The sequence below is a fragment of the Pseudoliparis swirei genome, chromosome 23 (assembly GCF_029220125.1).
Source record: "Pseudoliparis swirei isolate HS2019 ecotype Mariana Trench chromosome 23, NWPU_hadal_v1, whole genome shotgun sequence".
Classification (NCBI taxonomy): Eukaryota; Metazoa; Chordata; class Actinopteri; order Perciformes; family Liparidae; genus Pseudoliparis; species Pseudoliparis swirei.
In genome coordinates, this window is record NC_079410.1 from 22,806,499 (window position 1) to 22,830,297 (window position 23,799).

The 23,799-nt window shown below is 46.7% G+C and overlaps 1 protein-coding gene, 1 long non-coding RNA gene and 1 pseudogene across 8 annotated transcripts; 2 read left to right on the forward strand and 1 right to left on the reverse strand.

The window, feature by feature from the left end:
- On the forward strand, positions 1 to 12,426 carry LOC130189198 (CREB-binding protein-like). 7 transcript variants are annotated; one of them, XR_008830723.1, is made up of 12 exons: positions 1 to 144; positions 965 to 1,028; positions 2,549 to 2,701; positions 2,939 to 3,112; positions 3,258 to 3,417; positions 3,545 to 3,663; positions 4,582 to 4,662; positions 9,419 to 9,475; positions 10,078 to 10,155; positions 10,241 to 10,308; positions 12,036 to 12,092; positions 12,341 to 12,426. XR_008830723.1 is itself a non-coding variant. In XM_056407924.1 (8 exons), exons 1-7 carry the CDS (start codon positions 1,023 to 1,025, stop codon positions 9,440 to 9,442), a joined length of 717 nt encoding a protein of 238 aa, XP_056263899.1. In that variant the 5' UTR covers positions 184 to 1,022; the 3' UTR covers positions 9,443 to 9,475; positions 10,078 to 10,881. The 7 variants fall into 7 exon arrangements, 1 of the variants encoding a protein (XP_056263899.1); XR_008830722.1 differs by lacking the exon at positions 1 to 144 and adding an exon at positions 184 to 809; XR_008830724.1 differs by lacking the exon at positions 1 to 144 and having other exon boundaries at positions 184 to 1,385; positions 1,495 to 2,701.
- A 439-nt stretch (positions 12,427 to 12,865) lies between these two features.
- Positions 12,866 to 15,661, forward strand: LOC130189036 (uncharacterized). The gene is made up of 2 exons (XR_008830695.1): positions 12,866 to 13,307; positions 14,748 to 15,661. It is a non-coding gene; the product is annotated as an uncharacterized LOC130189036 (long non-coding RNA).
- A 301-nt stretch (positions 15,662 to 15,962) lies between these two features.
- LOC130189035 (peroxisome assembly protein 12-like) lies at positions 15,963 to 19,551 on the reverse strand (annotated as a pseudogene).
- Positions 19,552 to 23,799: the final 4,248 nt, after the last annotated feature.

A 23,799-nucleotide genomic window follows, 5' to 3' on the forward strand; every position in this document is an offset into this window, starting at 1 on the left:
AGTTGCCTTCCCCCGAGCCCCTTGCTGACTGTGTGGTGTCCCAGGATGCACCCTCCCAGCCTTCAGCAGAGGAAGCTCTACAGATCTCCCCTCAACAGGACCAAGTAGTTTGTGCACAGCCGCCTCCACTTTGCACTCGGGCAGGTAGAACTGTAAAACCCCCAGTTCGGCTCATTTGTGAAATGAACGAACAGATTGTAGATGACTCAGAGTCATGAGTTGATTCTTTGTTTTCTTTTGTGAGGAAAATGTTTTCTGGGTAAAATTCAGACTAGCTTGAGAAGTTTCAAACTGAACTGAGGTATCTTACAGTTGTCTGTCATAGAGCAATGTTTACAAAATGAGAGGTGTACACGGCATCTTTTGGGTCTCTGTTGGTAAGGGGATTGAACGATCCTTTGCTAACTTATTTCTAAGTGAAAAGTTTTGAACTGACTTGTGGCTAAACAACTGTAAATTGTTTTTTTGTAAATAGTATCTTTTGTGTTTTTCTCATTTAATTTCACGACAAATTTCCCCTTGGGGATTAATAAAGTATCTATCTATCTATCTATCTATCTATCTAATGTGCCCCAATTTAGCAGAATTCAAGAGGGGTGTATGTAACATAGTCAATCTGGTCTGCATTAAATCCAGCTAAAATGGAATTTACGCCACCTGCTGTGGTTAAGGTGCACTTGCAATTCATTATAAGACGCAAGGGATTGTGGGGGATCCCCAGAGTGACTCGGGATTCCTCCAGAGGTAACGTCTGTCTGAATGGGTCTGTGGGCTATATCGGGGTAATAGATGGGAATAGTGAATGAAAAGTGAGCTGGCTTTATTTGTTTGTTTAGTAATTGTCTTAGATTGTATTCGTCATGTTTTCATTAGGTTATGTATTTGTTTTATATGTTTCGTCGCCAGTCATTAATGTTTAATAGTAGCTAACCTAGCTAACACGAACGTGGCTCCGTCTCTCTAGAGCGGAGCACGCGCCGTTGCCCACAGAAGCTGACGACGTCCTCTGTCCCTTTGTGTGAATGCAGGTATGTTACAGTGTGTTGTTAATGAGTGAGTTATTATTACTTTGTTATTTAATTGTTAGAAATGTGAATAATTAATTAAGAAAGAAAGACAGTGTAAATCCACTATACGATCACTTTTTGTTTTGTTCACTGTTTTGTATATTATGTGACTATTTAAATGGGTAACGAGAGTGACTCGGGATTCCCCAAGAGAGCGGAGCACGCGCCGTTGCCCACCGACGCTGACAACGTCCTCTGTCCCTTTGTGTAAATGCAGAGAATAAACAGTTGCTACCAGCCTGCCCAGCTCCAAGGAGAGTCATTGAAAAGGAGACATCTCACAGGGGTTACATATGCATAAAAGAAGCCCGTTCAGGAGTAAGAGGGGTAACAACTGGGGAAACGGCGGCTTTAGACGATTATTAATAACTGTTTTAATTATAGTCAGGCTGGAAATTGGGCTAATTTGTGTCCTTATCCACCACAGGGTTAGCAGTCTCAGTCAGGACCGCTTCAGGGCTCCCATAATGTCGACCCCGCCATAACAAGCACCCAACACACAGCCACAGCCACAAGGCAACAGTGATCCACGGCACCAGGCCCGGACCAGAGACACAACATTAGGCGTGCCCAGATCCAACAGCTGACAGCGAACTGTATCCACTGAACAGAAATGTGCCACACCCACTGGTCAGCCAATGATTCAACTGGAGACTAAAGAGACACTGAACAGGAAGCAAAGCGTCCGGTGGGACAGAGTAGATGATGATGACATCACACCTGCATGACAACAGCCAGCAGTGGAGACTTTGGTTCAAAGTCCTGCATCCCTACTCGCCACCAGGGGACCAAAGACATTGTGCCCTTAACCCTTGTGTTGCCTTCGGGTCAATTTGACCCGATTCAATGTTTCACCCTCCTGTTACCTTTATATTTACTAACATATTTTACCCTTGGGGTCAATATGACCCCAGCTATTAAAATCTCCAGAAAATTATTAGAATTAATATTGTTTTCCAAGTTTAAGTGTGAGGTACTTTATGTTTGTTTGTTGACTCCCGAAAGAACACCGACATTAAACATTGAATCGGGTCAAATTGACCCGAAGGCGACAGGAGGGTTAAATATTGAATCGGGTCAAAATGACCCGAAGGCAACACAAGGGTTAAGTACAAATAAATGCAGTTCAATCAGATGGGGATGCAGTCGATGGGCCAGAGGTCCACGCCTCCTCTCCCCATTGGAGCCTCTGGGAACCCGGTCAATACTGAACACGCCCACTTTATCACACAGTTTAGCTTTTAATGTGCCCATAAACACAATTGTAGCTCAACGTGTGAACACACATACTCCAGGCTACGAAACCCTTCAGCACATTTACATGTGTTACACTTTAATATATATTCATAATATCCAAATCTTACGCATTGCCACTCAAATGAATTGTTAAAAACAACATTACAAAAATGCTGCTTCTACCAGCAAGGGAAATGTTGCAGAGGCATATTTGTGTTAACCCTGTTCCCCTTTGATACCTCTAGATGGCAATGGTCGCTCCCAGGACGAGGAAGCCTCACATTACCCAGATGCTGCACCTGTATCTGTCCCAGGGACAGTTTCCCTGCTCGGGGCCAGGAGTCGGGACCCCTCAGCCTGGGATGGCCCAACCTGGAGCGCAGGCGGGCATGGCACAGGTACGGCTATCTTCGTGCTGAACCCCTCTGAAGCAGAGTGTTTGAGAGTGGACCTCCTAACAATGGTTGGCTCAGGAAATTTATTTAGAAATATAGTTTTTATTTAAAAACAGGGTGAACAGTACCTGCAAGTGAAAGATGCCTAACATTCTACATTTGAGGACTCAGTTAAACAACTTCTCATATCAAACATGATTTTTTTAATTGGCCCTCTTGCTCATTTCTTTCATCCCTCAGACGCAGATGGGCACTCCTCCAGTGGCGAGTTCTGCCGGTGGGCCCAGCGGCGTCTCCTCGGTGGGGCCCATGGGTCCTCAGAGCGTGGGGAGCGGAGGTCCCAACTCGGCCGTCGGAGCCCCCGCCTCCTCGATGACTCCGCCCAACTCGAGCCAGCAGCTGCCACGCACTCCGGTCAGTGGGATTTAGGCTTTTTAGATACGTCGCCTCATTTTAACACCAGTTCACCTCATTCCACAGATTTCATTGATCATGAGCAGTGACCGCTCCTGACGGTAGATTTCTAATCTGCGGCTTCTCTCTCTACTTGTCCCAAAAGGTTTCGTTTCCAACCGACAGTCAGGCCCATACTCCAGCCTCTCTGATGACGGCGATGGCGAGCATCAAGTTCGGAGACAGGAAACCGGAGGTGAAGAAGGAGGTGAAGGAGGAAGACGATTCGTCTGACTCTGCTTCCTCGCAGGCCCCGGTGAAGAAGAGTGAGGATGACTTTAAGTTCTTACTTTACATTGTGATCTTATTTCCCCTTTAACATCTACTCGTATAGAAAGCCTTCCGATTTACTCTTTCATCCCGTTCACGTCTCTGATCTTCTGCTTCCTCCAGTCTTCAAGCCAGAGGAGCTCCGTCAGGCCTTGATGCCCACACTCAAGTCACTGTACAGGCAAGATCCAGAGTCTCTGCCGTTCAGGATGCCCGTGGACCCTCAACTGCTGTGCATACCGGTACGTATCCCGCCGGGCCTCAGACGCGTTCATATATCCTCTGAGGCAGATCAGTGTTCATCTGATTTCAATTTTGTTTCCTTAAACGCTTCTCTTCGCTTCACGTTCCGTTTTTATACCTTCACGTACGGGCATTTTAACAGTCGGTCCTGTCTTCTCGCATTCTTTAAGTTGTTTTCGGTGATCTGTAAATAACACCTCGGCGCAGAATGCTTGAAGCTTTTTCCCCAAGAAAATATCTTGTTTTGTTTGTGCCGTTTGTGCTTTTGCATAACATTGTACGGGCATTTTCTTTGAGGAAGAAGCAGCAATAATGCAGGAATCCTACAGCGTGGTGGTCCGTTGCTTTCAGGTTTATATGGATTCTTCCTGTCGGATTTCACACACCCATAAAAAACCCTTCGGACCGACTTTAAGATGAACCGCTTGTGTGAATGACCAGTCGTCTGTGTCTGATGTCCCACATCACACGGAGCTCCTGTTAATCCTGCTCCTGCTCCGTCAGCGGGGATGGCGGCCGTGTCGCTCGTCCTCTCCGTGTCTAAATTGCTAATCTGTGCGTCGGCTCTCTGCTGCGTGTCGTCTCGGACGCCTCGTCTCGTTCTTGCTCCATTTGACCTGTGTGCTCCCTTCCAATGGCTGTGATATCAACATTGGCTTGCTTTTTTTGTCTTTAACAACCATGGGCTTCCAAACCCACCCTCCCCCTCCTCCTCACCCCTCCGAATCATGACTGGCTGTTGCGATGACGACTTCCTGCTGCCCTGCGCGCCCACTTCCTGCTTGTACACACTTGTGGCACCCTGCCTCGCCCATGTCCTGTGCCAATGGGTGACTGCCCTCCCGCGCGCTGTCTGTGGTTGACTGTGCTGCGGGGGAACGGTGTAGTTCACCAAAATGTGGGCTTGTTCCTGACAGGTACCACTTCTGCAAGAAGTGTTTCATCGCGATCCAGGGAGAGACGGTTTCCTTGGGCGACGACCCCACCCAGCAGCAGACGTGAGTATTATTATTATTATAATAATAAGCCAGATAATAGGGCTGCAACTAACGATTATTTTGATAATCGATTAATCGGTTGATTATTTTATCGATTAATCGGATAAAAAAACTTTCATTTTCAACCCTTTATTCAAAACAGGGTCCGTACGGTCATGGAAAACCTGGAAAAGTCATGGCATTTTTAAATGGCTATTAGCAGGCCTAGAAAAGTAATAAAAAAATATATAATCCCCAAATAATTGGAAAAGTAATGCAAATGTGTTATATTCAAATGTTAATTTACACAGAATATAAACTGTATGCGTTGGAATTCTCATTGTTAGTTTAAATACTACATCTTCTCACTTGTTCATGTATAGACGGAGTTTTCACAAAATGTTTAATCATGGAAATTTGGTTTAAAGTCTCATGTTGAAATGGGCTTCACAATAGCCAATCAGAAAAAAACGTATCTGTTGTATCTGGGTAAGATTTAATCCAACAACCAATGAAAATAAAGCATCCTGGATAGATATGTCACTCTTGCCTGTCTTCAAATCTTAAGAGCCCTGTTAATGACATGTGGTTCAATTAAGTTCTCACTCTTAAACTTTAAATCTTTAAATAATGTGTTGTGTTTGTGCGTGTGATTTTGTGTGGTGATGTAAACTCAGCTGTCATAAGGAGCAGCAGGAGAGCACCTTGTTAACCTCTTGGTAGACTGCGTGCTCAACACATCAGAGCATTGTTTGTTAAGGCTGCCCACATAGTATTTAGCACTTTATTTGCAGGCAGGATGATTGGTTATTATCTGGGGACCATTTGATTAGCTTTTGGGATCGATTGGGTCAAAGGTCAAGGTCATGGAAAGGTCAAACTCTTCTTTTTACCATAGCACGGTCAATTTTTATCCAATTGGCAACTAATGCCAGCATGTTCATAATTCAGTGACATGTGAATGTATGCGCTCTACCGAATAATAATTGTATTACCTGCATAGTATTTTAGGGTTTTGAATGAAGATAAAATAATGTTTTTAGGAATCTAACTAATAATCAGCCCACCCAGAAATATAAATATAGATGTAATTGACAGTGTAGTTAATCGCTGCTACACTTCCCTGTTTAATACAGGTGTGTGTGTGTGTCTGTGTGTGTGCGTGTGTCTCTTGTGTGCAACCGGTAGAGCAAACCGTCTTCTGACTAGGGCTGCAACAACGAATCGATAAAAATCGATTATTAAAATAGTTGCCAACGAATTTCATTATCGATTCGTTGTGTCGCGCGATTATTACGGCGCTCAATAAGTCACGGAGTGTAAACAAAGTTGAGTTGAGCGCAGAGCGGCGCAGGAGAAACAAGAGCGGAGAGGAGAGGAGAGACGGAACGCTGCGTTGTGAGAGCCAATCAGCGCTGAGCTGCTCCTCTGTTGATGAATCTAATTGGCTGCTGCTGCTCACGTGGCGCTGGATGCGGAAGTCCTTCACGTCGTCGGAGACATTCACGGAGCTGAGTGCGTCTCCGGGTGACGTCATGACCCCAGACACCAGGGCGCTACATGTCACGACGTGTGTGGCATTTCCACAAGAGGATAACGTAGAAAACGTGGTTATTTATTCCGTGGCGGATAGCGGAAAATATTTTTCCACGGAGAAAGGCAACGGAGATAAGCCACGCCCCCACTCGCTGTGAGCGCTGCGCGTGCAGACAACATTTAACGGAGCGGAGCAGCGTGAGCTCTGATCGCTCTTTTAATGAAGTATCGACACTAAAAATATGCTAAATCACATCGTGTTTAACGTACGGGTACTTTGTTAGCATCGCTACACCGTGCAGCGTGACAGCAGCAGATGTAGCGGACTAACATTCAAGCTAACCTAACTTCCCAAACGCTGTGGACATCTGAACGCTGATTGGCCGAGACGCGACACGTCCCATCAAAGATGTTTTATTGTGAAGAGCACCACTCCACATTTTTTCCGCGTCTCACTGCAATCTCAACGGCAGCGGGCCAGGTGAACAAAATAATACATCGTAACGCGTCTCTGATATTGTTCAGGGGGCGGGGCCACATGGGGACCACTGCTCAGGAGAGGAGAGCTGTCAGTCTGTTTGTGACGGTTCATCACCATGGTGACCAGTGAACAGGTTCATCACCATGGTGACCAGTGGACAGGTTCATCACCATGGTGACCAGTGGACAGGTTCATCACCATGGTGACCAGTGAACAGGTTCATCACCATGGTGACCAGTGGACAGGTTCATCACCATGGTGACCAGTGAACAGGTTCATCACATGCTGACCAGTGAACAGGTTCATCACCATGGTGACCAGTGAACAGGTTCATCCACATGCTGACCAGTGGACAGGTTCATCACCATGGTGACCAGTGAACAGGTTCATCACATGGTGACCAGTGAACAGGTTCATCACCATGGTGACCAGTGAACAGGTTCATCACCATGGTGACCAGTGAACAGGTTCATCACATGCTGACCAGTGGACAGGTTCATCACCATGGTGACCAGTGAACAGGTTCATCACCATGGTGACCAGTGAACAGGTTCATCACATGCTGACCAGTGAACAGGTTCATCACCATGGTGACCAGTGGACAGGTTCATCACCATGGTGACCAGTGAACAGGTTCATCACATGCTGACCAGTGAACAGGTTCATCACCATGGTGACCAGTGAACAGGTTCATCACCATGGTGACCAGTGAACAGGTTCATCACATGCTGACCAGTGAACAGGTTCATCACCATGGTGACCAGTGAACAGGTTCATCACCATGGTGACCAGTGAACAGGTTCATCACCATGGTGACCAGTGAACAGGTTCATCACCATGCTGACCAGTGAACAGGTTCATCACCATGGTGACCAGTGAACAGGTTCATCACCATGGTGACCAGTGAACAGGTTCATCACCATGGTGACCAGTGAACAGGTTCATCACATGCTGACCAGTGGACAGGTTCATCACCATGGTGACCAGTGAACAGGTTCATCACCATGGTGACCAGTGAACAGGTTCATCACATGCTGACCAGTGGACAGGTTCATCACCATGGTGACCAGTGAACAGGTTCATCACCATGGTGACCAGTGAACAGGTTCATCACATGCTGACCAGTGGACAGGTTCATCACCATGGTGACCAGTGAACAGGTTCATCACATGCTGACCAGTGGACAGGTTCATCACCATGGTGACCAGTGGACAGGTTCATCACCATGGTGACCAGTGAACAGGTTCATCACCATGGTGACCAGTGAACAGGTTCATCACCATGCTGACCAGTGAACAGGTTCATCACCATGCTGACCAGTGGACAGGTTCATCACCATGGTGACCAGTGAACAGGTTCATCACCATGCTGACCAGTGAACAGGTTCATCCACATGGTGACCAGTGAACAGGTTCATCACCATGGTGACCATTGGACAGGTTCATCACCATGGTGACCAGTGAACAGGTTCATCACATGCTGACCAGTGAACAGGTTCATCACCATGGTGACCAGTGAACAGGTTCATCACATGCTGACCAGTGAACAGGTTCATCACCATGGTAACCAGTGAACAGGTTCATCACCATGGTGACCAGTGGGTCTCCAGGATCTTTCCATGACTTTAAACCAAATTTCCATGATTAAACATTTAGTGAAAACTCTCTATACGTGACAAAGTGAGAAGATGTAGTATTTAAACTAACAATGAGAATTCCAAAGCATACCGTATATATACCGTGTAAATTAAAATTTGAATAAAACAAATTTGCATTACTTTTCCAAATATTTTGGGATTTTATTTATTTCAATTACTTTTCTAGGCCTGCTAATAGCCATTTAAAAATTCCATGACTTTTCCAGGGTTTCCATGACCGTACGGACCCTGTTTTGAATAAAGGGTTGGAAATTAAAGTTTTTTTGTTTTTTTATCCGATTAATCGATTAATCGATAAAATAATCAACCGATTAATCGATTATCAAAATAATCGTTAGTTGCAGCCCTGACACACATTTGGATTGAAGATGAATATTTCGTTGAATTAACACATTTTGGAAATTATTTCATTTAACTTTTCAGCATGTAGTTTTATTATATAAATATATATATAGGGCTGCACGGTGGTGTAGTGGCTAGCACTGTCGCCTCACAGCAAGAGGGCCGTGGGTTCAATTCCCGGTCGGGGCGGTCCTTCTGTGTGGAGCATGTTCTCCCTGTGGCAGCGTGGGTTCCCTCCGGGTTCTCCGGCTTCCTCCCACAGTCCAAAGACATGCCGTCAGGTTAATTGATCTCTAAATGTCCCATAGGTGTGAATGTGAGAGTGAATGGTTGTCAGTCTCTATATGTGCCCTCGATGGACTGGCGGCCTGTCCAGGGTGTCCCCCGCCTTCGCCCTATGACAGCTGGGATCGGCTCCAGCGCCCCCGCGACCCTAATGAGGATAAGCGGTATTGATAATGGATGGATGGATGGATATATATATATATATATATATATATATATATATTTGGCAGTGACGACATCAGAGATCTTTCTGCAAAGTTCAGAGATTTTACAACGAGATGCTCTCAGGATGTGGCTGCACTGCACAACAACATGTTTATCTCTATATTCTCATCTTTATTTGCACCTGAGCATTAATACTAGATTTAAACAATCTGAACCAAGAACCTGTGCAGCGTTCACATGTGGATGCATATGAGGCTTCAGACAGTTTGGCTCAGCACGATGTTCATGTTCTCCTTCATAATTGATTTCAGATCGATAAACAAGGAACAATTTGAGAGGAAAAAGAATCACTCACTGGACCCTGAATTGTAAGTTTCAACTTTTCTGCCATTCGTTGAAAAAGATGAAATCAAATATTTTTCCACGGACGTACACTACCGTTCAAAAGTTTGGGATCACCCAGACAATTTTGTGTCTTCCATGAAAAATCACACTTTTATTTATCAAATGAATATAAAATATAGTCAAGACATTGACAAGGTTAGAAATAATGATTAATATTTGAAATATTAATTTTGTTCTACAAACTTCAAGCTCAAAGGAAGGCCAGTTGTATAGCTTATATCACCAGCATAACTGTTTTCAGCTGTGCTAACATAATTGCACAAGGGTTTTCTAATCAGACATTAGTCTTCTAAGGCGATGATCAAACACAATGTACCATTAGAACACTGGAGTGATCGTTGATGGAAATGGGCCTCTATACACCTCTGGAGATATTTCATTAGAAACCAGACGTTTCCACCTAGAATAGTCATTTACCACATTAACAATGTATAGAGTGTATTTCTGATGAATTTAATGTTATCTTTATTGAAAAAACAGTGCTTTTCTTTGAAAAATAAAGTCATTTCTAAGTGATCCCAAACTTTTGAACGGTAGTGTAATAATGTAATGTTCCTCCTCTCAGGCTCGTTGAATGTACTGACTGCGGCCGCCGCATGCATCAGATCTGCGTCCTCCATCATGTAACCATCTGGCCGTCGGGGTGAGCAGCAACTTCCTCAAGCTTCACGTGGAAGTCCTGATGGCGTTTGCAAAACAATGACGTCACCTTTTTCTCCTCCCTGTAGTTTTGTATGCGACGGCTGCTTGAAGAAGAAGAACAAGACGCGGAAGGAGAACAAGTACTCTGCCAAACGTAAGAGGCATCCAGCTCATCCAGATGTTTCTTCTCATTCTGGGATATCTCTCTTCATGCAGATGATGCCCTGAACTTGTGTTAATCCCTCACTCGACCTCATCACATGCCGTCACACCCAAAGTCACCATCACTCAATCTTATTTCATACTCAGGTTCCAGAGAGTACAAAACATTCAAATAGAATACATACACAATCACAAGTTGAATACATAGAACTACGAACGCTTTGTAAAAGGACGGCTGTGCCATAATGTCTGGTAGTAGAACTAAACTTTATGATGATTTAATTTTTCGGAGTTATCAACCCGGCAGATAAATTTATACAAAAGATTTCTTAAAGGGTTGGAAATTAAAGTTTTTTTGTTTTTTTATCCGATTAATCGATTAATCGATAAAATAATCAACCGATTAATCGATTATCAAAATAATCGTTAGTTGCAGCCCTGACACACATTTGGATTGAAGATGAATATTTCGTTGAATTAACACATTTTGGAAATTATTTCATTTAACTTTTCAGCATGTAGTTTTATTATATAAATATATACAGGACTGTCTCAGAAAATTAGAATATTGTGATGAAGTTCTTTATTTTCTGTAATGCAATTAAAAACAAAATGTCATGCATTCTGGATTCATTACAAATCAACTGAAATATTGCAAGCCTTTTATTCTTTTAATATTGCTGATTATGGCTTACAGCTTAAGAAAACTCAAATATCCTATCTCTAAATATTAGAATATCATGAAAAAGTATACTAGTAGGGTATTAAACAAATCACTTGAATTGTCTAATTAACTCGAAACACCTGCAAGGGTTTCCTGAGCCTTGACAAACACTCAGCTGTTATAAATCTTTTTTTTTACTTGGTCTGAGGAAATATAAAAATTTTATGAGATAGGATTTTAGAATTTTCTTAAGCTGTAAGCCATAATCAGCAATATAAAAAAAAATAAAAGGCTTGCAATATTTCAGTTGATTTGTAATGAATCCAGAATGCATGACATTTTTGTTTTTTTAATTGCATTACAGAAAATAAAGAACTTTATCAAAATATTCTAATTTTCTGAGACAGTCCTGTATATAGGGCTGCACGGTGGTGTAGTGGCTAGCACTGTCGCCTCACAGCAAGAGGGCCGTGGGTTCAATTTCCGGTCGGGGCGGTCCTTCTGTGTGGAGCATGTTCTCCCCGTGGCAGCGTGGGTTCCCTCCGGGTTCTCCGGCTTCCTCCCACAGTCCAAAGACATGCCGTCAGGTTAATTGATCTCTAAATGTCCCATAGGTGTGAATGTGAGAGTGAATGGTTGTCAGTCTCTATATGTGCCCTCGATGGACTGGCGGCCTGTCCAGGGTGTCCCCGCCTTCCCTATGTCAGCTGGGATCAGCTCCAGCGCCCCGTGACCCTAATGAGGATAAGCGGTATTGATAATGGATGGATGGATGGATATATATATATATATATATATATATTTGGCAGTGACGACATCAGAGATCTTTCTGCAAAGTTCAGAGATTTTACAACGAGAAGCTCTCAGGATGTGGCTGCACTGCACAACAACATGTTTATCTCTATATTCTCATCTTTATTTGCACCTGAGCATTAATACTAGATTTAAACAATCTGAACCAAGAACCTGTGCAGCGTTCACATGTGGATGCATATGAGGCTTCAGACAGTTTGGCTCAGCACGATGTTCATGTTCTCCTTCATAATTGATTTCAGATCGATAAACAAGGAACAATTTGAGAGGAAAAAGAATCACTCACTGGACCCTGAATTGTAAGTTTCAACTTTTCTGCCATTCGTTGAAAAAGATGAAATCAAATATTTTTCCACGGACGTACACTACCGTTCAAAAGTTTGGGATCACCCAGACAATTTTGTGTCTTCCATGAAAAATCACACTTTTATTTATCAAATTAATATAAAATATAGTCAAGACATTGACAAGGTTAGAAATAATGATTAATATTTGAAATATTAATTTTGTTCTACAAACTTCACAGGACCACCACGTCCCCCCACAGGACCACCACGTCCCCCCCCAGGACCACCACGTCCCCACAGGACCACCACGTCCCCACAAGACCACCACGTCCCCCCCCAGGACCACCACGTCCCCACAAGACCACCACGTCCCCCCAGGACCACCACGTCCCCCCCCAGGACCACCACGTCCCCCAGGACCACCACGTCCCCAGGACCACCACGTCCCCCCAGGACCACCACGTCCCCCCACAGGACCACCACGTCCCCACAGGACCACCACGTCCCCCTAGGACCACCACGTCCCCCCACAGGACCACCACGTCCCACCAGGACCACCACGTCCCCACAGGACCACCACGTCTCCCCACAGGACCACCACGTCCCCACAGGACCACCACGTCCCCCCACAGGACCACCACGTCCCCACAACGTCCCCACAGGACCACCACATCCCCACAACGTCCCCACAGGACCACCACGTCCCCCCACAGGACCACCACGCCCAGACCACCACGTCCCCCCACAGGACCACCACGTCCCCCCACAGGACCACCACGTCCCCACAACGTCCCCACAGGACCACCACGTCCCCCCACACACACTTTTGGATGTTGTTAATATTTCCTCCCTGGTGTAAATACTCTCTCCTGGTTACCATGGTTACGTCACAGCAGACTGTGTGGTCACTTTTCTATATCTGTACATACATATAAAAACACAAAGTACTTTCTCTTTGTATAAAAAATAAATACTAATATTATTACACACAAAGAAATATATCTACATATATATGATGTTATCCAATCAGATTGGGTTCCTGAACATTCACTCATGATCTATTTGGGATGTGACGGTTTGGTTGTTGACAGGAAGTAAAGCACATGGTCACCAGACCGCCACCTGTTTGTTTGTTGTTTACAGATGTGGAGGATGGCTGGACACTGTTGTCGTGGTTGTTGCTCCAGTTCCTCTGGCCACCAGACGAGGGGGATCTTAAGGTCAAAGGTCGTGTTGGTGAATCGGTCGATCTGGTGATGACGCGTCAGCAGTTTTTACTTTACGAACTGGGGCAACGTTCCTTAAAACGTCTTTAATCATTTATTCTGAAACCAATACCTACCGTTAGCCAGGTATTCCTACCGATAGTGATCGATACCTACCGTTAGCCAGCGATACCTACCGTTAGCCAGGTATTCCTACCGATAGTGATCGATACCTACCGTTAGCCAGTGATACCTACCGATAGTGATCGATACCTACCGTTAGCCACCGATACCTACCGTTAGCCAGGTATTCCTACCGATAGTGATCGATACCTACCGTTAGCCAGGTATTCCTACCGATAGTGATCGATACCTACCGTTAGCCAGCGATACCTACCGTTAGCGAGGTATTCCTACCGATAGTGATCGATACCTACCGTTAGCCAGGTATTCCTACCGATAGTGATCGATACCTACCATTAGCCACCGATACCTACCGTTAGCGAGGTATTCCTACCGATAGTGATCGATACCTACCGTTAGCCAGGTATTCCTACCGATAGTGATCGATACCTACCGTTAGCCAGCGATACCTACCGTTAGCCAGGTATTCCTACCGATAGTGATCGATACCTACCGTTAGCCAGCGATACCTACCGTTAGCCAGCGATAGCCACCGATATCTACCGGTAGCCAGCATTGCTCACCGTTACCTACCGATAGCCACCGTTAGCCAGCGATAGCCACCAGTTCCTCTGTGCTGTAGAGTCTTTCCTCTCGACGTGTCTCCTGCCCGGTGACGGACCTCTCGGTGAGGCTCAGCGCGTCATTTCACCGCCATGTTCCCGACCGTCCTGTCGAGTAGTTTGTTCAATATTCTCGCTGGAATTCTTTTTTTACCCAACTCAACTTCTTTAGCCTCACGATTACACCAAGCTCATTCAAATATATATATTTGTTATTTTAGAGATCAGTTTTTTAACACGTTCTGCCAAACGATGCCACAATTCTCCCAAGAACCGCCGCCAGTTAGACGTCGGCCGACCGTTTGTTTGCCGCTTGTTTAAAAAAAGAATAACTGAACTTAGCGAAGCTTGAGCCGCCGTCCTCAGACCGTCCACCGGCGTCTGAATACTCAACTCGCCAAACTTCATTTCCCACGACCCCCCCGCCGTGTCGTAGCCGCCGCCGCTAACCTCCGGGTCCCATCGGTTCAAAGCAATACAACGCGTTGCCGCGGTCGCCACATCCACGGGTCGGTCGATTCACCGAGCGGCGCTTGCGACGCGGTTACAACGCGCTGGAACCAGAAAGCGGTTCTACCACCGGCAACTAATACCCACTGCGATGAATCGTATCCTGCCAGCCTCTAGTGGCCATTGGAGGAACTGCAGCAGAACATATCCAGTTAACGTTGAGGGGGAATTCTGGTTGAGCTCAACTCGGGTCTTGTTTTTTGTAGATTCGAGTCGTCGTTTCCGTCGATGACGAGAACAAAGTGCGACTCATCTGGAAACCCGAGAGCTTCAATCAACGCAAAGAAAGAAACGCGGCCGGCCGCCTCCAGAGGAGCTGCCGGCACCGCCTCGGCCACTGGGCGTGTGCAGGAGTTCAAAGAGAAACTTATTTTTGGGACGTCTGGAACGCATTTCAAAGTTAGAAAAATGTAGATTGTTTTTTATTTATTTCGTATATCTCCATGATTTTAGTTTCTCTCTAACTTTCTTTTCCTTCCGTCGAGGTTTAATGGAACCGAGCCTTCATTTAGCTTCCCGTTGGTTTAAAGTCGGATGACTTTCGGCTATCGACCTTTTTATTAAAACCCGAGTAAGAAGCGTCGGTTCAGTTCCAGCGGAGCGAAGAATCACATTCCAGGTCTTTGGTTCCACCGACACGAGAAACAAGGCCCAGATTGTAGGAAACGGGGCGGGGGGGGGGGCTACACGAGGCCGAGAGCAACACATGAGATATCATGGTGACTCCTCCCCTTTTTAGAGGCTGCACAGCTTCACACACACACACACACACACAGGTGAATCACACTCGTGCTCCACCAGTAGATCTCTACATGTCCTGACCCCCGTACGTCTCACTCGTCTGACCACGGCACATTCCTGACCCCGGCACATGTACATAGAGCGCGTGTGTGTGTGTGTGTGTGTGTGTGTGGGCCTCCTCGTCTGCAGGAGCTTCACAGAAGACGAGGGCTTCTCTTCTCTTCTCACTCACTTGGTTTCAGGGGTTTGGACATTTTAATGAAGCCCTTATTTGTATTTGTTCTGCCTGTGATGTTGTGACGTTGATTGTTTCTTTGTGTTTTTTTAAGTGGGCCTGTTGGTAAACGTGTCTGGAAACTCAATAAAGCAATTCACTGTCCTCCGATTCTCCTTCATGCTAAGCTAAGCTAACACTCTCCATCCTCACAACTCTAGAAGAAAGAAAAAAAGATTAAACTTATTATCAGTTAAATATTGAAATCAGCCTTTAAAAAAAATTAAACGGCGCACAAACTTCAGCCAACCAATCACCAGCCTGCCACGGGCTAGCTTAGCCGCTAACGTTTCCTTTCCATGAACACGGAACATTTATGAATAATTAATACATATTAAATTAAGACATATTAAATGAATACATAGTAAATGTGCTGTGAGCAGAGAGAGAATCACTGAACAATAACAACACTTTACATTGGAGGTTTTATAAAATAGAAACACGCGACGAGTTCTTTTAAACAAGCCCCTCCCCCTCTCCGGAGGGGGCGGGGCCTAGCTCTCGGGGCAGTAGATCTTGACGAGGTGCTGCGGCTCGGTGGGGACGCCGCTGAGCGGGCAGCGCCGGTTGGCCTTCACGTAGGCGAAGACGCAGCGGTAGCAGAACACGAAGCCGGAGGTGGACAGCGCCGTGGCGTTGGAGCGCCGCCCGCCGCACAGCGGACACTCGCCGGGGGGCGGGGCGTCCGGCCCGCCCTGCAGGTGGAGCGGCGGCGGCGGCGGAGCGGGCGGCGCGGCGAGCGACTTCACGCCGTCCCGGTCGGCCGAGGAGTACCACCACTCCAGGAACCGCAGGAAGAAGACGCCCAGCGACAGCGAGGCGGAGAGGGACGCCGCCGCCCGGGACGCCAGGCTGCGGACGGGAGAACAATGCATTGTGGGTAGGGAGAGGAGCGCCGACTCACCGAGTCAACATCTTCCTCACCGCCTGACTTCTCCCTGAGATCTAACATACCTGCAAACTCATGAGGGGTGAAAAAGGTGACAACGGGGGGGGGGGGTGCAGGTGAATTTTTTTTTTTGTCACCACATCCACGTTGTTTGAAGCCTCAAAGCTTTTAGAACCACAACTACAGTCATTTTATTGTTCTGACCACAAATCTAAATAATGATAATAAACAGTTTAAGAACAAAAGGTCCTCCGCTCTGACTGTAATGACAGTAATAACAAATATACATTGTCATTATATATAATATAGTTAAAGTCATTCATGAACCAACTTCCTTTTTTTTCCCTGAACAGTCCTCATGGACTTTTTCCTGAATCTGTTCTGTCTCTACCTGTTTGTCACGATACTCATATTATAACTTCTGTACATATTACATACCTGCCATAAATATCATGATACCCGATACCAGAATTCAATACAATAAAAACAATATGGTACCATAAATATGAGACTGGTATATTTATCTATAATAGTAATAAATAAAACATCTGTATGATTCACTTTTTACCAACTTTTTCAACACTTAACAAATGTCAGTAATATGAGTATTAATACAGCCAGATATGAATGAAACTACATGGTTCCATCAGAGCATTGATTATACACTATGAGGCCGTTAGTCTCTGACCAGATGATCCACAGTTCATCAGGATGAGCAGCTGGAGAGTTACACAACTTTACAGACTGAAACATTTCACTTCTGGCATCTTTTTATTTGTTAAGCCGAAGTCTCTAAGCTCCGCCTCTTCTCTCGCTGTGAGCTGCGCAGCGCAGTGTGCGCAGACAGCTCGACACGGAGCAGCGCGTGCGCTCTGATCGCTCTCTAATGAAGTATCGATACTAAAAATATGGTAAATCACATCGTGTTTAACGTACGGGTACTTTGTTAGCATCGCTACACCGTGCAGCGTGACAGCAGCAGATGTAGCGGACTAACATTCAAGCTAACCTAACTTCCCAAACGCTGTGGACATCTGAACGCTGATTGGCCGAGACGCGACACGCCCCATCAAAGATGTTTTATTGCGAAGAGCAACACTTCACACTTTTCTCCGCGTCTCACTGCAATCTCAACGGCAGCGGGCCAGGTGACCCCCCCCCCCCCAAAAAACAAAAACTCTTCGGATCTCCACGATTCACGTGGATGACCTATTTTGAGTTCAAAACGGTGAATTTCACCGAAAGGTGACAAGTTTGCAGGTATGATCTAAACACCAGACCCTCCAGACCCGGTGACCAACAACGGTACCGACCCGGTCCGCGGGTCGCGGTTCTGCCGGGTCGGTACTTTAGAGCTGCTCTCCTCCTGTGAGGAACCGGCCAATCGGTGAAGCCGATTGTCTAGCTGTAAAAGTTGAGTTGCCGCTCGAGGAAGACGAAGAAGCTTCGGAGCCGGTCAGAACCTCGACGACCCAAAGAGGGTTTCCACGACGACATATAGTCTGACCGCACCTCTTCACACCTGCAGCCTGTTCTCCCCCGACACGTGAGCCCAGTTCAACAAGCGGTTTGGACCCGAGCCGACCGAACAGACCGAGCCCCTGAAGCGGGCGCCCCTCCGTGTGCCTGAGCGCGGCGCCCACACGTACCTGCCCTCCGCCGGGTTGCCAGGTCTGCTGCCCCTCGGCGCCACGTCTCTGAGGTCCTGAGCGTCGAGCCGCGCCAGCCGGACCCGGGCGAGCCACAGCAGGGGGTCGTGGGTGCCGGCGGCCCCGAAGACAAAGAGCAGCTGCTGGCAGAAGGCCCAGGCCCGCCAGGCGGCGCCGGCGTGCACGCCACGCCGCGCGGCCGCCGTACAGCCGGCGCCCGCCGCTCTGCTCCAGCCGGATGGAGAAGTCCTCCTCGTCCCTCTGGCGCGCCAACGCGGCGTCCAGCTTGGCGCGCAGGTACGGCGCCAGGCACAGGAGGAGGAGCGAGCGCCAGCGCCTCCCCCCGCGCAGGCCGAGGCCCCGCCCCCCCCACACCCGCTTCAGGCCGTAGAAGTTCTCGGAGAAGGAGGCGCCGCAGCGGGACAGGAAGTGGTGCTGGAGCAGCAGGTCCAGCAGCAGGTGGAGCTCATCGAAGCGCCGCCACAGGAAGCCGAAGCGGGGCGGGTCGGACTCCGCCAGAACCTGGAGAATCACTGACTTCAGATCAGTGTCAGAGAGTCGGCCGACAGACGGCCTCACGGACACGAGACGGACGTTGGCGCTCACCTTGGCGCCGTGCCTCAGCGCCGGGCGGACCGCCGCCATCAGGGACTCCTGGGCCAGGACCTCGAAGATGGACGGCCGCTCGCGGGCCGCGGCGGAGGTCAGGTGGGCTCCGGCCTCGGCCATGGCTCGAGGTCAGGTCACGGGGTCAAGCGGCGCTCTGAGGTCACGGGGTCAAGCGGCGCTCTGAGGTCACGGGGTCAAGCGGCGCTCTGAGGTCACGGGGTCAAGCGGCGCTCTGAGGTCACAGTCGATCCCTCGAGGCGAGACGGCGGCTGGATTCACCACGAAGAAGAAGAACAATAACTCAAATTCACGTTGCTTTAGAAAAGAGGATTGTACTTTTGAGAAGAAAAAAATACTTTTCTTTTAGGGTACAAAACTCCAAATAACCACATGTGGACCTTCGGGATCCTTCGAGCTCCTGAGTGACGCGCCTGTGACGTCAGGCTCTGCGTACGGGTCAAAGTTCACTCACATACATTCTTTTATTTGATCAAATAGTGATTAGGAGTTCCACATATGAGTTTATTGTTTGGCTAACGGACCTCACGCCGGTTAAACACGAGCAGAGTGCGTGCTTTAAGGGAAGTACATTCATATTCGGGGCTACTTTAAGTCTTTACGGACCTGGCTGTGCTAACGTTAGCGTGAAGCTAGCACTGCTTCGCTGCTGTTTCCCGGCGTCTCTTCCGGCTACGTCATCATCACGCGCGGGTCTGAAAACACCGCGCGCTGCTGTAACAGCAGCTGGAGCGCGCGCGCAGAGAGGGAGACCCGCGATGTGGGTGTTCTTCTTCTTCTGTTTCCGGGTGAGCTGCCGGCACGGTGCCATGGAACGACCTCTTCTTCTTCTGTGGTGTCTTCTTTTTCTTCATGTGTTGTTGTTTTTTGGCCCAGCAGTTGACAACCTTTAAGGCGCACTGCTGCCCCCTGGTGGCGGTCATCTGTAGTTCTCCCACTCAGCCCAGTGTGATGACTGTCCCTGTTGATGGTCCTTTGTAATAACCTCGAATCCCCAGATGTAATACTTGTTTAATTTCAGCGTTTATATTATATTAGTATGATTATATTGAGTTGCTGTTTGCATAATTAGTAAGATTGCATTTGAGTTTGTCCAGGCACGTGCTCAGACATGTTGGGGGGCAGGTGCTCAAACCCAAAAGAAGGGCACCCAATGGCAAAAAAAAAATGGTGCCAGAGTTGAAGCGTCAGCATCAATACACTGATGATGCAATACGTCCTCCACCTGCGTCTCCTCTGGCAGCATCAGACCGCTAGCTTACATGTTCTTTATGAATAAAAATGAATTATTATAGAGCAACAACAGTACAAGCGTTCTGATTGGCTAATGGGCGTCATGCCAGCCACGTATCGCCTCCTGGTCTGACACGGATCCGTTTTGCCCTCTGACGTCATTTTCAAAATGAGCGATATTGATAGACATCAACAGCCAAGAGCAGTGGTCCTCAAACTAAGGCCCGTGGGCCGGATACGGCCGCCTCCACATTTGGCCCGGCCCTCTGAACAAGAGAGGCCGGAGGATTGTTTTTTCAGTCTGGCCACGCAAATCCTAGACTAGCCCCTGTTGAATAGAACGGATGAGAACTCTCTCTCTCTCTCTCTTTTCTCTCTCTTCTCTCTCTCTCTCTCTCTCTCTCTCCTCCTCTCTTCTCTCTCTTCTTTCTTCTCTCTCTCTCTATTCTCTAAACATAACTAACGTCAGTAAACAGCTGGACGAGGCTTTGAAATCACGGATTTCGTGAGTTTTTGTTTGTTTGTTTTTTTAGGAAACGTCGGACCAGTTGTGACGTCATGTTTTCAGCAGCGCTAATGTTGTGGTTGATTTATCACAAACAACGTCAGGGGACGAACACGTCATGACCTGTTGGTCTGGTGCTGCGGGTCAGAGGAGAAGGAGGTGCACCCGTTTGGTGGCGCGAGGAGCACTGCGCGGAGGAGGAAGCGGAGGGGGAGGAGGAGGGGGGGGGGGGGGGCTCGTGAGCGTCGCGGAGCATGTCGCGGCGAAATTCTCACAATAACTCAAATAAATGCCCCGTCGGATATTAAAACACATTTGGGGGGACTTGATGACAGAGAGAGTAACTTTTATCACAACTTCCAACCTCCGACTTTCGTTCTTGATTCATGAAACATTCTTGACCAATGCTTTCGCTTTCGTCCGTCTTGGCCGGTCCAAGAGTTTCACCTCTAGGGCTCAATAGAATGTCCCCGCCCCTTTCATCACGGCCCAGTTCATGAAGAAACCCACAGTCAGTTTGCCTCAGCAGCTGCTAGAGGAAGACTAGAGGCCTTTAGATTGTATCATGGTGGAGTTAATGGTTGACAAAGAGAAACATGTTCTGTTTAAATTCAATTCAATTCAGTTTATTTGTATAGCCCAATTTCACAAATTACAAATTTGTCTCGGAGTGCTTTACAATCTGTACACATAGACATCCCTGCCCCAAAACCTCACATCGGACCAGGAAAAACTCCCAAATAACCCTTCAGGGGGAAAAAAAGGGAAGAAACCTGGAGGAGAGCAACAGAGGAGAATCCCTCTCCAGGATGGACAGAACAATAGATGTAATGTGGACAGAAGGACAGATTTAGAGTTAAAATACATTCAATGAATATGACAGAGTGTATGAATAGTTCATAGTAGGCATATTCCACGATGGAGACCTCCACGATCCATCAGGCAGATGGCGGTGGGGAGGAGGAGTGGGCGGAGTCTCAACAGTGGGCGGAGTCTCAACAGGACAGTGGTGTAGTCAGGGGCAGGAACTCCACGACCCAGACCTCGATGATCCATCAGCAGATAGGATCTATGCCGTCTCATAGGGTCCGATGACCCCATGAGACGTGAAGTCACAAGGACTCCGGGGAGAAAGCAGAGTTAGTAACGTGTGATTGAGAGATGAACATTCATCCCTAAGGAGAGAGGAGAGGAGAGAGGAGAGGAGAGAGGAGCTCAGTGCATCCTAAACGTCCCCCGGCAGCTATAAGCCTATAGCAGCATATCAAGAGGCTGGACCAGGTGAACCTGATTCAGCCCTAACTATAAGCTCTGTCAAAGAGGAAGGTCTTAAGTCTACTCTTAAATGAGGTGACTGTGTCTGCCTCCCGGACTGAAGGTGAAGCTGGTTCCATAAAAGAGGAGCTTGATAACTAAAGGCTCTGGCTCCCATTCTACTTTTTAAGACTAGGAACTACAAGTAGTCCCACATCTAGTGAGCGTAGCTCTCTAGTGGGGCAATATGGTACTACAAGCTCCTTAAGATATGATGGAGCATCACCAATCAAGGCTTTGTACGTTAAGAGAAGAATTTTAAAAGTGATTCTTGATTTTACTGGGAGCCAGTGCAGAGCAGCTAGTGCAGGAGTGATGTGATCTCTTTTCTTAGTTTAGTGAGAACACGAGCTGCAGCAATCTGGATCAACTGGAGGGACCTAAGAGACTTATAGAGCAGCCTGATAATAAGGAGTTGACCTAAGAGACTTATAGAGCAGCCTGATAATAAGGAGTTGACCAAAGAGACTTATAGAGCAGCCTGATAATAAGGAGTTGACCTAAGAGACTTATTAGAGCAGCCTGATAATAAGGAGTTGACTAAAGAGACTTATAGAGCAGCCTGATAATAAGGAGTTGACCTAAGAGACTTATAGAGCAGCCTGATAATAAGGAGTTGACCTAAGAGACTTATTAGAGCAGCCTGATAACAAGGAGTTGACTTAAGAGACTTATAGAGCAGCCTGATAATAAGGAGTTGACCTAAGAGACTTATAGAGCAGCCTGATAATAAGGAGTTGACTTTAGAGACTTATAGAGCAGCCTGATAATAAGGAGTTGACTTAAGAGACTTATAGAGCAGCCTGATAATAAGGAGTTGACTTAAGAGACTTATAGAGCAGCCTGATAATAAGGAGTTGACTTAAGAGACTTATAGAGCAGCCTGATAATAAGGAGTTGACCTAAGAGACTTATTAGAGCAGCCTGATAATAAGGAGTTGACTTAAGAGACTTATAGAGCAGCCTGATAATAAGGAGTTGACCTAAGAGACTTATAGAGCAGCCTGATAATAAGGAGTTGACTTTAGAGACTTATAGAGCAGCCTGATAATAAGGAGTTGACTTAAGAGACTTATAGAGCAGCCTGATAATAAGGAGTTGACTTAAGAGACTTATAGAGCAGCCTGATAATAAGGAGTTGACTTAAGAGACTTATAGAGCAGCCTGATAATAAGGAGTTGACCTAAGAGACTTATAGAGCAGCCTGGTCATAAGGAGTTGCAGTAATCCAGTCTCGAAGTAACGAACGCGTGAACCAATTTTTCTGCATCTTTTTGAGACAAGATGTGCCTGATTTTTAAAATATTACGTAGATGAAAGAATGCAGTCCTTGAGATGTTCTTTACGTGGAGTTAAAGGACAAGTCCCGATCAAAGATAACAGAGATTCTTTACAGTGGTGTTGGATGCTAGAGCAATGCCGTCTACAGAAACCACATCACCAGATAATTGATCTCTGAGGCGCTCAGAGTAAAATTACTTTGGTTTTGTCTGAGTTTAACATCAAGAAGTTGCAGGTCATCCATGTTTTTATGTCTTTAAGACATGCTTGAATTTTACCGAGTTGGTTGCTCTCCTCTGGTTTTATCGATAGATATAGTTGAGTATCATCTGCATAGCAATGAAAGTTTATGGAGTGTTTCCTGATAATATTGCCCAGAGGAAGCATGTATAAGGTAAATAAAATTGGTATATATAATCCGGGTTAGGGTTATATATACCAATATAATATTATATATATATCATTTGTCTTTGGCAGAACACGTGTGCTCCAGACCAGGTCATGGACAGAGAGCAGCGGGAAGCTGCTGGTTCTGCTGGCCCTCTTCTGGGACACCAGGCACACACGCACACATGCACACACACACACACACACACACACACACGAGCTGAACAGTCTTTATATAATAATAAAGTCGGTGGAACAGATGGATGCTGGATGTGGTATTAGCAGGAGAGGAGTGGGAGGGGCCTAACCGCCAGAGGAGTTTAGAGGATGAGAGGGACAGTTGCTGATTGGACGGGCT